Source organism: Callorhinus ursinus, unplaced genomic scaffold, assembly GCF_003265705.2.
Source record: "Callorhinus ursinus isolate GAN/ISIS: 27379988/994484 unplaced genomic scaffold, GSC_fseal_2.0 scaffold22, whole genome shotgun sequence".
In the NCBI taxonomy this organism is placed as follows: Eukaryota; Metazoa; Chordata; class Mammalia; order Carnivora; family Otariidae; genus Callorhinus; species Callorhinus ursinus.
Genome location: NW_027397084.1, coordinates 25,447,984 through 25,465,257, shown reverse-complemented (window position 1 = coordinate 25,465,257; position 17,274 = coordinate 25,447,984). Strand labels below are relative to the sequence as shown.

At 36.1% G+C, this 17,274-nt stretch overlaps 1 protein-coding gene across 49 annotated transcripts in view; it reads right to left on the bottom strand.

The window, feature by feature from the left end:
- Positions 1-17,274, bottom strand: part of RIMS1 (regulating synaptic membrane exocytosis 1) — a 487,750-nt gene that overhangs the window by 190,264 nt on the left and 280,212 nt on the right. For 8 of the 49 annotated variants that reach the window (XM_025890659.2, XM_025890653.2, XM_025890691.2 and 5 more), the window contains exon 1: positions 2,960-3,277. The exons of 30 other annotated variants lie outside the window; for them this stretch is intronic. In XM_025890659.2, coding sequence (XP_025746444.1) covers positions 2,960-3,059 — 100 coding nt within the window. In that variant the 5' untranslated portion in view covers positions 3,060-3,277. Of the gene's footprint in view, positions 1-2,959; positions 3,279-17,274 lie in introns of those variants that run through there. 11 more of the 49 variants (XM_025890664.2, XM_025890669.2, XM_025890666.2 and 8 more) reach the window with 2 other exon arrangements.

Sequence of the window (17,274 nt, the reverse complement as noted above, 5' to 3'; positions counted from 1 at the left end):
CAAGCAGACCCCTGCTGGCTTGTGGACCACAGAAAACTCACCTGAAATGATTTGGTCCCATTATTAGTCACTGGCAACGGACCTGCCAAGCTCTGTGTAACAGATCATTTCCCCTGCAGTTTCCCTGAGAGATCTTACTCAGCTCAATGACAACAACTGGCACCAGGAGGCATCAACCAGGAGTACAGGAGTCATTGTTGAGAACACAGACAAAAGTGTTCTGGGATGGCCAGCCTAGTGCTAATAGTGGCTCATCTCCAGGGGGCAAAAGGACAACTCCAAATATGTTTTGCCAGGGAGTTGGAAGGGGGTGGGTGGGTCATACTATATTCAGCATTTTAAAAGATGCAGTTTTTTGATGATTGTAGAGTCACAACTCAGTCTTTTTCACAACTTACAGATTTTTCTCACTAAGACACAGAATCATTATTCTCTGCTAGGTCACTACATTTATTCTATCGACCCCTTATCATGTATTACAGAACAACAGTGACAATAACAACAAAATTAGTTGATTTGAAATTATGTCACTCTTGAAATTTCATTTTTATCACGGTACATCATTCAGTTTCCAGAGACAACAATGAACAATGATACAGTTCTCTAATCACTGGGGAATATTATTGAAAAGTAGAGGCAGACTGTTTCTAGTTTGTTTTAGAAGATTAAATGATCAAATGATAATAGAAGAACTGAACCATCTTTCATTTATTTAAACTAAATGTACTGTGTTTAATTAAATTATATATACCTGTCAAAAATAATTATCTGATAAGAAAAATATTAATACTGAGCCATGGATCATCTCACCATCATCACCAAATCAACTGTAAAACATCAGCCTCACACAAATCAGCAAATCTGAATGTTTTCAACCCCTTAAGAAAACATGTCTTTAGCCTCTATTTAGAATCTTTGCTTTTTCTTTACCCCAAACAAGTATGCTTAAACTGGCTTAAGTTAAAGATTGGCCAAATTGTTGCTGGGAAAAGAGAAAGATTAAGAAATATCATCTGAATGATTGTTATGTGCCAAATATTGCACTGTGTTAATTTTACTTACTTCATGTAATTCTCATAGGTATATGGCAAAATTAGTATTACTTGCCCCATATTACTGATGAAGGTCAGAAACGCTAATTAACTCACATGGTTTATAAGGAGGAGAGTTGAAATTTGGACTTGACTTTGTCTGACTTGAACGTCCATGCAAAAGGTTTTCACTACACCATGGTACATAGGAGTTACTGCAATTATTTTGATGGATTACCTCAAAGTTAAGGTGCTAGTGACTTGGTGTGGAAAACCATGGTGATGCAGGGGCCTACAATAATCTACCTTTATTTCCTACATTTGAAGCCAGTGAGGATTTTCCAGAGCTGTTTATGGGGCTGAACTCGTATCCTTGCTGAGTTTACATTTCTTTCACTATGGCACTGTCATAAAGAATACATACAAATGTCATGGTCTAGAGACTGATCTGCTGGCCCAGCAAATATACTGAAGATAATCGATGGAAGGAGAGTCAAACTTTCAACAACCAATTTACCAATTTCCCCTAGGTCCAAGTGATACCATATAATTTTGTTTGACTGAAATGTAAAAATCTACAGACTTTATAGACCTATGTAGGCTAAGCCAACTGAATTAAAATATCTTAATTCACTGTATTTGACTATTATTGTATCTGAGTTTTGAGGTTTTTTTTCATTTTCTCCTATTTCTTTTTTTCTCATTAACTGGTATGAATTTATTTCAGATTAAAAGTCATTTTGAATGCTATTTAATATTTTACTCTCATTCCATGTCATGAATTTGTATTAATTTGGTATAATTATCTTGATTCCCTAAAGTGCCTCCATATGAGGAAATTAATCAAATGGTAACAAATTGTGTTTCTAACAAAAGATACTTGGTAAACAAAATAAGGTCTCTGAAATGGTATACGTAGCTTTCATAACTAGAGTTAAAATACAGAATCAATAGGAGAAGGTGCTGATATTGACTTTATTTTAAAATACCTTTTCACTTATTTCTGGGTACCACATACGCTGAGATCCTATGCATAGAGTAACAAGTGTCAGTCACTGAGGACACTATCCACATATACGTAGAAAAAGAAAACCCTTCCATTTTTATCTTGTCAAATCAGAAATTTATATTAACAATATTTACTTATTTAAAGCATTTCTATCACTCTGTCCATTTTGAACCACACATATCCCACCTTGGGGTTATATATTTCATAGCCTCCCACTCAGCTGTGATTCCACAGCCTTTCAAAGACCAGCAGACTGATTTCCCTGGGGAGAGAACACATAAAGCCTAACATCAATTGCAATTTTGAGCTCGCTTCACATACACCATTTGACCTTGTGCTACTATGGTCCAGGTCAAGGCCTGTGTGGAAGGGTTTCAGCCCTTTTCAAGAACCCAGGATCCATTATTTTGAAAAAGTGACACAAACTTCCTATTTTTGGACTGAACTACCCACTAATGATGACTCTAATTTGTCAAGTATTTCTGACTCTTTGTATTAGGATGAGGTAGCAAAGCATGGAATACACTACTACAAAACAAAACTCCTGCACAATTAGACAACTTGCTATTGCTTTTCCTTATTTTCAGAGAATATTGACGGTCTAATCTTTACATCTTTTTGGGTTGGCTATTACACAAGAAAATAAATCACGAATGTGATTAACCATCTTACAATCTTTAGGGCTACATTGCAAATCTAATCATCTCTTTTCAGAGAAAAAGAACAAAGATAAAGTTAGTAGTTGGAAACTTTGCTCTGCTGAAAAACTGGAACAAAATCATTCCACACCTGACACACACAGAATGGTATTATTTACACTGGAAAAATAGATACAGAGGGAATGTTAAATATAGGTTTCTGTCCAACTCCTAAAAATAATGAAGTGGAATTCCCATGCCCCAAACTCATTGTTGCTTACCAGTACCTGCTCCTCGGACCTTGACTGTTCCCTCTTCGGAATCAATGGACCTCACTTCTCCCCACCCTTCTGAAGAGACGGGTATCCCAGGTGCACACATGACAGCAACCTTGCAAAGAAATTCAGCCTGGGGATTTTCAGCCTTGGTTTTAAACAAATTCAAGATCTTATCTAAAGAGGAGCACAAAGTGCCTCCTCCACCACTCCGCTTACATCATTGAACAATAGCACCAACCCGTGGGTCAGGAGCAGCAGAAAATGGAAACTAAAAGAAAATATTGGTGTAAGCATAAGAAAGTCTCTTTGCATGACTGACTCAGGTCATTGCAGGCACTGTGCAGCTATGCAAAGGATCGCTTGGATAAAATACCACATAATCCTCAGTGGGCCTGTTGGTGTGGAGACTGGTAGCATTTACTGAGGAGAAGCATATTGGCATCTCTGTTGGGTTTTAACCAGATCCACAGGATTCAGGAAATAAGCTCTCTGCCAGATGACACTATGCTCCTAGCCATTCCTTCTGTTTACTTATCCTCCAAATTGCTCTAACTAGTGGCCTTTCTCCTGCTGTGAGCTTATTTGTGGAGAGGGCTAAATAAAGGATTTTTATGTCAACAAAATGGCCATTAGCCCATAGGATGATTTCCTAAAACATAACTCTTCTGCTTTTGTTTAGTACTATTAAAATCTACTAAATGAGAGAGTTTCTTATTATTATATCTTTGATTTGTGAAGAAAAAATTGTTGTTTCTTCCTGAAGAAATATTTGAAATTAGCCTATCTTTGAACATATGTACATATTCTTTATATATTATTTCTCTCCTATTTACATAAACTATTAAAGGTAGCTTCCCTCTTCCTACTGCTGTATTTTCCTAGTGGAGGCAAATACTTTTAAATATATATATTATATATATATTAAACACATATATTTTTAAATTATATATATATATATGGATTTGTCCTCTACTATATGTGACCTGGCACATTTCCAGACTGTGAAGAGCTGTACCTTCTTTCAGATGGAATGCAAACTCCTAATTTATGAGGAAAAGAAGGGAGTTGTATTTTTCCTCCATCATAACATAGTCCCTTCATAAAAACAAACAGGTATATGTATTTTAATTTAAGCATATTACTCTGCAAGTTATTACTTTTTGAATTTTAATACAGGGAATGTTGTAATACGTAAAAATAAGGTATATGCATGTATTTCACACTTCCTAAAGCATATTCATGTGCTTCAAAACAAATCTGAGAAGTGACCAGGATAAACAGCATTATAAGAGAATCAACCATTTATAAAAACAGACACAGGAGTATATACCAAGACTGACTTGCCTAGAAACTGAATTCCTAAATTACCAACCTAAGGTTTCCACTTCACCAAATTTTTATTTTCTAATTAAACTTCAGTACTAATAGAAAAGCCAGAAAGTACAGATAAAACTTACTACAATCAAGTGACAATACCATTAATGTTGAAATATTAATCACATACAGTACCCTGGAAATTATGGGGTTTTCTCCTCCACAGTCCTAGCAACTGATGCAAAAAAAAAAAACACTCTGATTTCAAATCACAAATCTCTTACAAGTGCACTTTGAAGTAATAATACTGTATTGAATTTCTAAGTTCCATATAATACATATTAAGGAGAGTGGCACTGAAATACTATACAGTAAATATATATATTATTTCCTAACTCTCCTCAAATACTTAAAAAAGTTAAAAAACATCTCTGCTCATCTATAGCTGGCTCGTCTATATAATGTGCTCTGCTGGTCACAATCATATCTTATAAAAAAACAAGATATACCTCCACAGAGATAAATATACCAAGTAATTTTAAGTAATGGGGATATCTAGATTATAAACTCTTGATGGGATGTAAATAAAGCATCTGATTCTCTGTGGGACTACAAACTGAAGACTGTCCAGGTAGAAATAACGTGTTGCCACTGTATTGAATGCCTTATCTGCCATCTCGTGAGCCACACTGCATTGTATTAATATTTTGGCATCAAGGGCAGTACAAACTCTGGGTTAAAGAGGGTAAATATATTGTCTTTCAGTCTATACATGTGCAAACTCAATATCATCTTAGTAAAATCAAGGTTCTTAATCTTTGCAACCAGTAGCAAAATACAGTATTTGTGAAAAGTTATGGCATAAATATAAGTTCAGGTTCAAGGTACCTCTTCTGAGACATTTTCATTGACTAAAGAATCCGTGTGGTTCTCTTCATAGTTTTTCACTTCCCTTCAGGTCTTAATAGGAGAGTTCCATATTGGACTTTTTTCTATTATTTCTCAAAAGTTTTGTTGACCCCTGCCCTGCATGCATTCATAATTTCTTTCATCTAGCAAAAATTCTGAATATTGGATATACTGCACTCTAGAGTAAAGAGAAAAAAGAGCTACACCAGGTCTCTTCCTTGAAGGTTTAAGAGCTATTATTATTCCCATACTACAGATAAAGAACCTGAGGCTTAGATATGATAAGTGACATATCTAGTCCATGGAAGAGTAAGAATTTGAATTAAAAAATCACAGTAAAAAGGCTAATCTTGCTTTAGATCACAACATCCTTAAGTATGGGAACTAACTTGTACCTAGCTTCTAGTACAAGACTGTTCATGATTGAGGCAAATGAATCTACACCAAGTAAAATGCACAGGATGCTATAGGCTGAGGTCCTTCATGAGACTCTAGCATGGCTTGGCCTTGCCTTGACCTCAGAACACCAGTTTATAGAGATATTAAGGGATGGTTTAGAATGAAAGGTACCCTGATCAAATGTATTCAGGACACATTGTGTATTGTATTATTTTCTAGAATAATCACAATGCACATTACCTTTAAAGGTGGTGAGAAGTCTTTAAAGAAATTCTGGCCAAAGTTAGCACTGGCCAAACTTATTTGAACACACTTATTTTGGCAGCACACTTATTAAAACTATTATTGCTTTGCAGAAATACTAGTTGGAGAGCTGCATTATTAATACTATTTATTTTATTTGTTAAGATATTGTAAGAAAAAGGGAGGGAAGTACTGGATTCTGTTTTATAAATTCAGAGTTGATTTTGAGGACCATGTTGTTCGTTTGGGTGGTTTCTGTAATAAAAGGCACTGTTCCATGTCCTGCTCTGTCGCTGGGCTATCTGTGATTCTGCTGTCACAAAGCACCAGCTCAGCTATCTCCTTCCTGACCCACATGGATTTGCTTCTGGATCGAGGTCTTCCATTTATTCAGTTCTACATAATCACACTGAAGCAACTGTTCTGAAGGATCCTAAGCTAAAGTAAAACAAACAAACATAAACAAAACACAAAGTCCAAATGACATATTCTGGGAAATTCTAATTGTGTATATCTGGACACAGAATAAACCAATTTTCAAAATACAACTAGGGGAGCTTTGTGGGGTAACAAAAAAAAAAAGGTTAGCTCTAAAGACATGAGAATGAATAAAATACAGGTGGTCCTTGACTTAACAATGGTTTGACTTATAATTTTTCAACTTTATGATGGTATGAAAGCAATTTGCATTCAATAGGAACTATAGTTTGAATTTTGATCTTTTCCTGGGCGAACAATATGAGGTATGATATCCTATCCTGATGCTAGGCAGTGGTACTGAACCACAGCTCCCAGTCAGCCATGTGATCACCAGTGTAAACAATGAATACACTTACTGCCATTCTGTACCCAATCATTCTGCCTTTATTTTAGTACAGTATTCAATTAAGTAAGATATTCAAGACTTTATTATAAAACAGGCTTTGTGTTAGATGATTTTGCCCAACTATAGGCTTTCTGAGCATGTTTAAGGTAGACTAGGCTAAGCTATGATGTTCAGTAGATTAAGTATTAAATGCATTTTCAACTTAATTTTTTTTTTAAGATTTTATTTATTTATTTGACAGAGAGAGACACAGCGAGAGAGGGAACACAAGCAGGGCGAGTGAGAGAGGGAGAAGCAGGCTTCCTGTGGAGCAGGGAGCCTGATGCAGGGCTCGATCCCAGGACCCTGGGATCACGAACTGAGCTGAAGACAGACGCTTAATGACTGAGGCACCCAGGCGCCCCTCAAGTTAATATTTTCAACTTATGATGGTTTCATCGGGATGTAACGCCATCCTAAAGATGAACTGTATTAGGATTTGGGAAATTAATATATTTAATTAATGTTTTTTTCTGAGGATTGAGAGCTACTTTCATACCTGCAATTTCCTGAGTCATAAGGCTGCAACCTATCTTGTATCAGGATTTACAGGTTTCCTACAAGGCTGTATTGCATAGTAGAACACACCCTGGCTATAAAATGCCTAGCTTGAGAAAGTTTGAAAGAATAAAAATACTCAAAGAATTTGTTGCTATCAAAGCACTCTGAAATTCTGACATACAGATATGTCAAGTTGTGGTAATGAAAGCATTTACAATATAAATGAATGTAAGCACCCTATGAATGTTGCTATTCTTTGTCTCAAAGTGTGTTAGAGGACAAGCATGTATGAAAAGGATCTTTCAAGGAGAACTGGTCAGTACAACCTGCCTTGATCTGTACTATCTTCTAAGCTAGGGAGACCTAGGTCTCCCAGACCCTGAATCAACCACATGGAGAAATGAGTAGATACTAGGTATCAGAATAGCACATATACCAAAATGTCAGAGAGTAGGATATGGGCCAGGGTGAGGTAGGGAACACTTCAGAGAGTATCTTTTTAGGAGATGAGGGGAAAAGATGAGTGGGGTGATGAAAGGGAGATTAAAGAGAGAAATAGAAGGTAAAGGTAGGTCGGGATTAAGGATAGCGATTACTCTGTAAACCTGACTCACCGACCACAGAAGGTTTCTCCAATTCATACCCTCTGACTGATCCTACACATTTTCTATAGAGACCTAGCAAAGTAGGACAATATGAAACTGAGTGCTTTTCATGGTGCTGATATATTTAAAGGATAATCAACAGTTGACCATTTCAAGGGTGTGTTTTAAAGTGTGTTTTAAAGCCATTAAAGGTATCTATTTATTTGTCTTTATAGGATACAATTCAAGTAATGCTATCTAGTGAGTAACGATGACTTTTTTATTATCCTGCGGCCCAAATACCTAGCTTCTTACAATCACGGACATGAGCTATTTCTTCACTAAGAAAACAACCAATAAAAAGGCCAAGTAGAAACATTAGGCCACATATGATGAGACTTCAAACAGCAAGTTATTAAAGAAAGCACAAAGTCAAGGAGAGAGGGAAGATCACTTAAATGATGTACAAGCTAATTAACTAAATGCTATATAGAAACTTGCACTTCTACTTCATTATTTTATACCCCATTTCCCTTTTCTATTTATTTGTATCCATTTTTTGTCTTTTTTTGTTGTTGTTTTGTTAGAAGTACTTTTGAAACCTTTCAAGAATTAAAACAAATCAGAACCAGTGATTTCCCAGAATAGGAGACTCCCTAAGTGCTACCTCAATTAAATTTCCAACAAAATCACATAAAGGGCAGTATTTTCCCTGGTTTCTATTATGACTAAAGGACCACAGTACTACTGGTTTGTTTATTCCTTCCTCAATTAATTTTTAAAAATGTCTTTTTAAAAATGATACGTGTGCTCCAGGTCCATAGTAAAACACACATAAAATCCTCCCTCTACCTAAACACAGTACAGTATTTATTTCAAACAATAAATACTACGTTACAAAGCATAAATAAGACAAGTGCAGAGCTGAAATCTACAGAAACCACAGAGGTGAGTGGTTGAAGCTGTCGGATCTGCTGACAGGGAGACCAGCACCGGGTAGAGGTGACTGCCACCGTGATACCCTGTCCTACTAGGAGAGAACACTCAGCCCCTGACCAAAGCTCCCCCAGTTAACAGGGCTCCAAGCAACTCCAGTCAACCTCCCAGGACTGCTGCCTGAACGGTGCTGCACCCCTGTTATTTACAAAGCACAGGAAATTGTGGAAGAGAAAGAGCCTCTGCTATACACTCAGCTGAAATATCATTCAAAAAATGATAAACTAATGGTATTTTACTACTGTTAGACTCTCACGGAAAGAATTAATAAAAGATATATTCTAACAAAAAGAAAAATGAAGGCAGGAAAAAAGGGAGATATAGGAAGTAACTATAAACAATGAAATCAGTAAATCGTGTTAAACATGTTGGTAAATCTAAGTATTAACTATAAAAATAATATTAACATTTATTTACGTGACTGTTCAAAAACAAGCTGGGCCTGTTCCAGATAATAGTAATATTGAGGATAGAAAGCAAACAATAAATTCTGGAAGAAAGTTAAAGCATGCCAAGGTCCTCCTTCATAGAGGGCTCTAGAGGACTTTTAGATTTTGCTAAAAAACTGTAAAACTAAGTATTGCACTGAAAACCTAAGGTTTGCATTAAATGATAGAAAAAAAAGATACAGTGTCCTAAGCTCTAAAATAAATGAATAGGCTCAGAAAATAATTAATAAGGGCGCCTGGGTGGCTCAGTTGGTTAAGCGACTGCCTTCAGCTCAGGTCATGATCCTGGAGTCCTGGGATCGAGTCTAGCATCGGGCTCCCTGCTCAGCAGGGAGTCTGCTTCTCCCTCTCACCCAACCCCCTCTCATGCTCTCTCTCTCTCTTTCTCTCTCTCAAATAAATAAAATCTTAAAAAAAGAAAATAACTAATAATCTAATAGAAGGCATGAAAATGAAAAAAAGAAAAGCAAAGAAATAAAGAGTAAATAGAAAACCCAAATTATATTAGTACAAAGGAGTATGTTTATGGTAGGAGTTTAAAACATAAGGAAGACAGAAAATGAAGAATGCATCTTATTTTACCATTTAGATCTAAGTATAATCAACATTTCCTTTCAGTTCCTTTTTTGCATACATATATAAATATTTTTTAAAAACATTCAATATAGTATATATACAATTAGCAATACCTTTCAGCCATCACAAATATATTTTTATCAGTAAACATGAGAATATATAATAGAAGTTTTATGGCTACATAGTACTCCTTTAAACAGTGCCTTTAATCAGAAAATTGAGCTAGCTTCCAATTTTTACATTATAAACACTGCCATAATAATAAACATTTACCCATATCCATCATAAAGAGTTTATTCTGTCAAGATACTCTGTGAGATTCAATCATATTTTATAAACTAAACACAAATAGGTCAGTTAGAGGTAAGGATTCTGGCTAGTAAATAAATTTGACAGTTTACTCAATAATTGGGCTACAATTTCTTAGGTAATTTTGATTCCAGCCATCTAGATTGAGTTTGAGCAATTCCAATCACTATCCCAAGCACCCTAACTCATTGAAAAGTACAAAGTCTTGGATGATGATACTTAATGTACCTCATGGTTTCCCAAAGGTTCTTAATCTCTAACCTAATTCATGGCTTCCCAAAGAAACTGTTCTCTCTCTAATTTAGAATTTTGGGGGATTATACCAATTAAATTTTCAGCTCTTTCCTCTCTGATCACTCAGCTATTAGTTCTCCTTTAACTGTTTTTGTTTTTCATTACTATTGCTGATGTTCTCTTTTAAATCTAATGGCAATTCTTTACTGTAATTCACACTACAATTTCTTCTGTGGATAACTGAATTTTTTCTTTCATTAAAATATACACTAAGTTAATATCTAGTGGTAATAATATTGTGGTTTCCTTTTTATAGTTCAAAGAATTAAGTAATGTCCAAATTACTAGAAATAATTAAGGAAATAGAATTCTGAGAACAGAAACAAAGTAAATAATTTCCTGCCATCCAGTGAACAGGTACCTATTGACTGAAATACTTTTACCAAATGAACAATCATTAAATCAATAAACTAAAGGGATGTACCAAGAATTAGAAGACAGGAAAAGTTACCCTTTTTTAAACTCAATTATCCTTAACTATACTTTTGGGTACATGTTTTCTCTCTATTCAAATATACAATTTATTAGTTTCTTACTTTTGTACTTAGCTCCAGAAATTTAAAAATAGAGACAGATCTAGTAGTGCACAACTTAATCCAACAACTACATTTCTATGTATGTAACTATAAACTATTACTCCAAGCATAAAGCACTATATAAATGCAGAAACATGTCTTTACTTAAACTTACAATCAGCATAACACCGATCTGTACCTCTGAAACAAATAATACAATATATGTTAAAAAAAAAAAAGAAGAAGAAGAAGATAGCAGGAGGGGAAGAATGAAGGGGGGAAATCGGAGGGGGAGACGAACCATGAGAGACTATGGACTCTGAAAAACAAACTGAGGGTTCTAGAGGGGAGGGGAGTGGGAGGATGGGTTAGCCTGGTGATGGGTATTAGAGAGGGCATGTTCTCCATGGAGCACTGGGTGTTATACGCAAACAATGAATCAGGGAACACTACATCAAAAACTAATGATGTAATGTATGGTGATTAACATAACAACAAAAATTAAAAAAAATAAACTTACAATCAATTTCCTTCGGGAAAAGCACAAGAATGCAAACATTAAAAATAAAATTAGATAGTTCAAGAGAACAGTAGAGGAAGTGAAATTTGGTCTTAGTTTTAAATCATGACTAGAGAAAGGAAGGCATTTAAAATGGTGGAACATCAAATGTCAAAGGACAGAGATGGAAAAGTATATGGTGTGCGTGAAGGGCAGGGTATAGATGATAATCAAGAAGAGCACAGTGTTAGAGAAGGTGAGTCTGTGAGGATAAAAAGGTGCTACACTGAGGACTGACAGGCTTGGCTTGGATTTTGGATTTCATTCTCTATGAAATGACCCCATCTGTAAGAGTTTTACCACTAATCCAACTGGGACAACCATTAGGACAGTAATAATTACTCACATTTGCAGAATATTCTAGACTCTGAGAATTACTTTCCTATCTATTGTCTCTACAAAGGCATGGCTTCTGGTTTCTGTCCTAGCCATTTGCAACGTCACTCTTCTCTTCAATCCCTCTCTCATTTGTGGGCTCCTAAGCACTACAGTCAGCCCACAGAATTCACACTTGTTAGTCTGTCAGAAAATATATTTAAAGTACTTGGGTCAGAGTCCTAAAAATGTATCTGGATACATACAACTTTTAATTCTGTCCCCAAAACATAAGTTGAGTCATTTCAGATCACAAGTTGTATAATTTTGGATGCTTTTTCCAGTCAAATGTGCGCCCATATAAAATAAGCAACTTTTTTTTTTTAAATGGGATTCTCATATTATGATACAAAATTAAAATTCTCTTGGAAGAACCAGCACTTCATAATTGATAAAGGGTCAGGGCTGAGATCTGGAAAAGTCCTTGAATAAAGAATGTCAAGCTCTGCCATTCATAATCTTGACACTACACTGGAATTAGCATAAGAAATCCTTAAGAAACAATGAACAATGCTCAGGCCATAACCCAGAACAATTAAATCAGAATCTCGGTGTGTGGGGCTTAACTACTGATATCATTTATAGGAAGCTTCTCAAGTGATTATAAAGTGTACTCAACTAGTCCTGTAGTTCTCAATTTAGCCACACACATTAAAATAAATTGGGGCATGGCTCCACAATGACTAAATCAGAATCCCTTTTGGTGCTGCTCTGACACTTAATTTTTAAAGAGGATTCTAAAGTATGTGCAAGGATGAGGACCACTCATATAATCCATCCTTCTTATTGTCTAGCCCAACGTAACTCAATTCTTGAAAGAACTGGGATTAAAATTGTTCCCAAGACCTGTAGGCTCATTTTCTTCCACAAGTCTGTAGGCTTACCATTCCCAGAACACTGTATCTCATTGTGGGGAGGGGCAGAGGGAGAGAGAGAATCCCAAAGCAGACTCCCCACTGTGCACAGAGTCCTACACAGGGCTCGATCCCAGGACCTTGCGATCATGACCTGAGCTGAAACCAAGAGTTGGATGCTTAGTCAACTGAGCCAGCCAGGTGCCTCCTCAATAAGATTCTTAAGGATCTTATGTTTTTTATGTATGAAAAACAATGGAGACAAATGCCAAACATTAATATTTATCATGTATGTACACAAGTATACAGAAGACCTGGTCTCTTTCCTACTATGAATGTTAACTGTTATGAACTTAATTGTGACCCCCATTCATATGTTAAAGTCCTCAGCCCAAGTGAGAATGTAATCATGTTTGGAGATAGGGACTTTAAAGAGATAATTAAATTAAAATGAGGTCCTGGGGCGACTGGGTGGTTTAGTAGGTTAAGCGCCTGACTCTTGATTTCGGCTCAGGTCATGATCTCAGGGTGGTGGGACTGAGCCCTGAGGTGGGCCCTGCGCTCAGGGGGGAGTCTGCTTGTCCCACTCCCTCTCTCCTCACCCCTCACTCTCTCAAATAAATAAAATATTAAAAAAAACATTAAAATGAAGTCGTTAGGCTAATTTCTAATCCAATATGACTGGCATCCTTATAAGACGAGGAAATTTGGACACATTTACAGAAGAAAGGCAATGTGAAGACTCAGGGAGGAGATGGCCATCTACAAGCCATGGAGATAGGCCAGGAACATATCCCTCTCTCATGGATCTCAGAAGAAACCAACCCTGCCAATATTTTGATGTTGGAGTTCTAGCCTCCACAACTATGAGGAAAATAAGGTTCTGTTGTTTAGGCCATCGAGTCTCTGGTATCTTGTTATGGCAGCCCTAGGAAAAGTATATACTAGTATCTCAGACTCAGAAGATTTACTAGGATTAAAATTAATCTGCCCTTTGGCATGGAACAGGTGCTTAAAGGGGAAAAAAAAAAACCACACAAAAACAAAAACAACCTAACTACAGAAGTTCAACTTGGTAGAACAAAACACTCAAGGATGGTTACAGGCAATAACTATTAAATCCAGAATAGAAATAAGAACTAGATTTACTAGTACCACGATGTATGAAGAAGGATGATATAGAAGGGGTAATATCTGTAATGGCATCAGGGAAGTCAGTATCTAGAGATTCAGCTTCTAATTTCTGGACAGGGATTGGTGAGGGCAAGGTAAAATTTTAGTTCTAGAGGGACTTGGGCAGCAGAATCGGATCCAGGGACATAACCAAAACATGGCAAAAATCTAGTGCCTGGTCTCAGGAATATGTTAGAAGCCAGACTGCTAGGACTGGGTCTAGACTGCAGACAGAACAAGTAGCTGGACTGCTAAATGCTAGTACTCAGAAGGTCTGGCTGGAGCTAGGGACAAGATGAGTTCCAAGCTCTTCCAGCTACAAAGAGAAAATGGCTTCAGGGCAGGGAAATCAGGCAGACCTCAACACCCATGTCTCCTTCTCTGTTCAATAGTGTGTGAAAGGAGAGATTTTTTTTTTTTTTCCTTCTGAAGTCTCTCCTAGGCCGAAGATTCTGTTATTCTGTTAAACTGAACCAAAAGTAAGAACAACCTTTTCATTCACTGGATAAAATGGGTCAAAAACACTGCAGTATGATTCTGCATTTTAAAAGGATGTTGAAGAACAACTTACTGAGATAAAATAGTGCACTAAAATCTTCAATATCAAATCTTTTTCTAAATGTACTTTGAAACATAAATGTTTCCCCTTAAAATGACCTTTAGTTATAAACTTTTAAAACATTATGTTAAAATTGTAAGCATATATTACATATAAAATTTGTGTGATTATTTTTAAAAATGTAGCCCAGATTTTAATTTAGTTTCTCCTGATTTAAGAATAGGAATCTCTTTCAGATGTAACTAAATGACTAATATTTCCAGCTATGGATTATTTTAGGGAGAAATATTATTGGATATAATCATGTTAGATTTACAGACTTCATTTCTTTTCTTTTTATAGAACTTCCTTTTAATCACAACTCTTGTTTTAGAATCAAGGCGATTTTTTAGTAGTTATATATTAGGCAGAAATTATAACTCTGAAAAAGCTAGTCTCTCACCATGATGATTTCCAAAATTTGCTTAACATATATTCTTAGAAATTAGGAATTAGCATGATAGCTCAGACCACACACACACACACACACACACACACACACACACACGTTATTTGTGTCCTCTCAATCTCTTCCTAAGATTTAAATTGCACAGATGATTAAAATAGCCAATGTCCATTCCATATCCACTGTAAGAAGAAATTAGTTCTCAGAATCCCTCTAAGGCGTATAAACTGTAACATCTAACACCCTAAATCATGCCTCTTTCATTAGTTGAAAGGGAGAAAGAAACTGATCTTTCTCTCAGCCATCCCAGACAGTAGTCTCCCTTCTCTTTTGTGACAATTCTCATCCCTGTCCTTTGTAATATCAAAGAAAACCAGGGCAGGTAAAACTGTTGGGCTTTGGTATTAAATGTCATCCTGCCCAACTGCTGGTCCTACAGCAATCTCTTTCCTCTGCATAGATTAAGAGGGTAAATTAAAGAAGATGTTAGAGAAATCATTTGGTTGAAAGTTAAGAAGTGGAGGCAGAGGTCTATAAAAGTGTGTTCGTCAGCATCTGTGTGAAATGGGCCAACCAGAAGGACCTGAAAGGAAACAGGACAAAAGAAATGAGATGGGTTCTTCTGAGAGCCCCCACTAAGGGCAGGGGTTGAATTCTAATCATATATTCCCAAAGCCTGGTAGGTACCTGTCATATAGTAGGAACTCAGTAAAAGGTAAAAGAGAAGCCAATGCTGTTACATTCTATGTGGATCCATCGTTGTTTGGAAGATGTGGCTGCTAAAATGCCATTTATGAAAGGCACTAAAACTGGTTACTTGCAACTTAATGAAGGGGACGTTAAATAGCAGTTTTTTATGTTTTCCTATTTTAATGGATGTCAAATTAATGCATGCACATGATGAAAATTAAAATAAATAAGGGCTTGATACATAGCCACAATAATTCATTTCCCCTCACATCCCTTCTGCCCACACTATCAATTCACCTTCTCAAACTTATTTTCAAATATTTATTTTCTTAGTTCTTCAAAGCACTCTAATTTTTAAAAATAATTTGCCTCTATATGTTGACTGCTTTATTGGAGATATTATCTGCTGCTTTCCAAATTTGAAGATAATACCTGTGGTTAAAACTCTAATTAGGGAATTTTATTATTTTTTTTAAAGAGTTTATTTATTTGACACAAAGAGAGAGAGAGAGAGAGAGCACAAGCAGGGGGAGCAGCAGGCAGAGGGAGAAGCAGGCTCCCCTGTTGAGCAGGGAACCTGATTCCAGACTTGATCCCAGGACCCTGGGATCGTGACCAGAGCCAAAGGCAGATGCTTAACTGACTGAGCCACCCAGGCGCCCCTCATTAGAGATCTTAGCTCACCTTATATACATCCTTTTGCTTTCAAATGCCAACAGTTTTATTTCTCCCTTTATACTTCTGTATTTAAATATACATAATCCTATATTGCTTGTCCTAAAATTTGAACAGGGTATTTTAACTTTTGAACATTCTAGAAGAGAATATCCATGTGCTTACCTGCACTTCTCCCCTGTCCAAGGCCTTTCACCTCCATATAGGTCAGTTTTACCTTTATTTTGACATGGACAAAATATTTATATTTAATTATGTAAACATATATAAATATTCAATGTGGAAGAGAGTTTATTCTATAAATTGAAAAACAGTAAGGGGGCACTTAACAATATTATTATATATAAATACTCCAGAACCAGGTAAAAATAATGTGCAGAAGTTAAATTTCCTTTTCTAGGGATGAACTATCAGGGTTCATGTTCACTCCGAGGAAAATGTGCCTACATTAATAGTTGAATGGGCTGTATCAATTAATAAAATAATGTTACATTTTTGTTTGCATCATACTTGAAACTTGATTTTCCTTAACAGGTTTTTTTGTTTTTGTTTTGCTTTTCTGTTTTTCTCAGTGTTTGTTCCTTTTTATTGTTGAAAAAAGAGACAGCCTTTCCTTACCCGGTCACTAATGTCATATAACTCATCAGTCACTGGATATTTCTTAGAATCCATGACATTATTCTTAATAAAAATTTTCTTCAAGGAGCCTCCTGGAAATGGTCTCCAGTTTTAATTTTTACAGATTGCTTTCTGCACATAATGTCATTCAGGGATTTCTTTGCCCTGGATTCCTGAGTTAGCTCCACTATTTCTTGTTTCTCATTTGTCCCACTTTCTTATTAATCTCAGTTTTCTTGAGTGATACATCTTTAAATAATTTTCTCAGAAGGAGATTGCAAAGTAGGTTTCCTGAGAACTTGGAGTTGATTGATGGTTTAGATGTGCACAGAATTGTAGTTTCAAATGGTTTTGCTCCATTTACTTTAAAGGCATTGAACAGTTGTAGTCTAGAATCTACTGCTGATGGGAAGTCT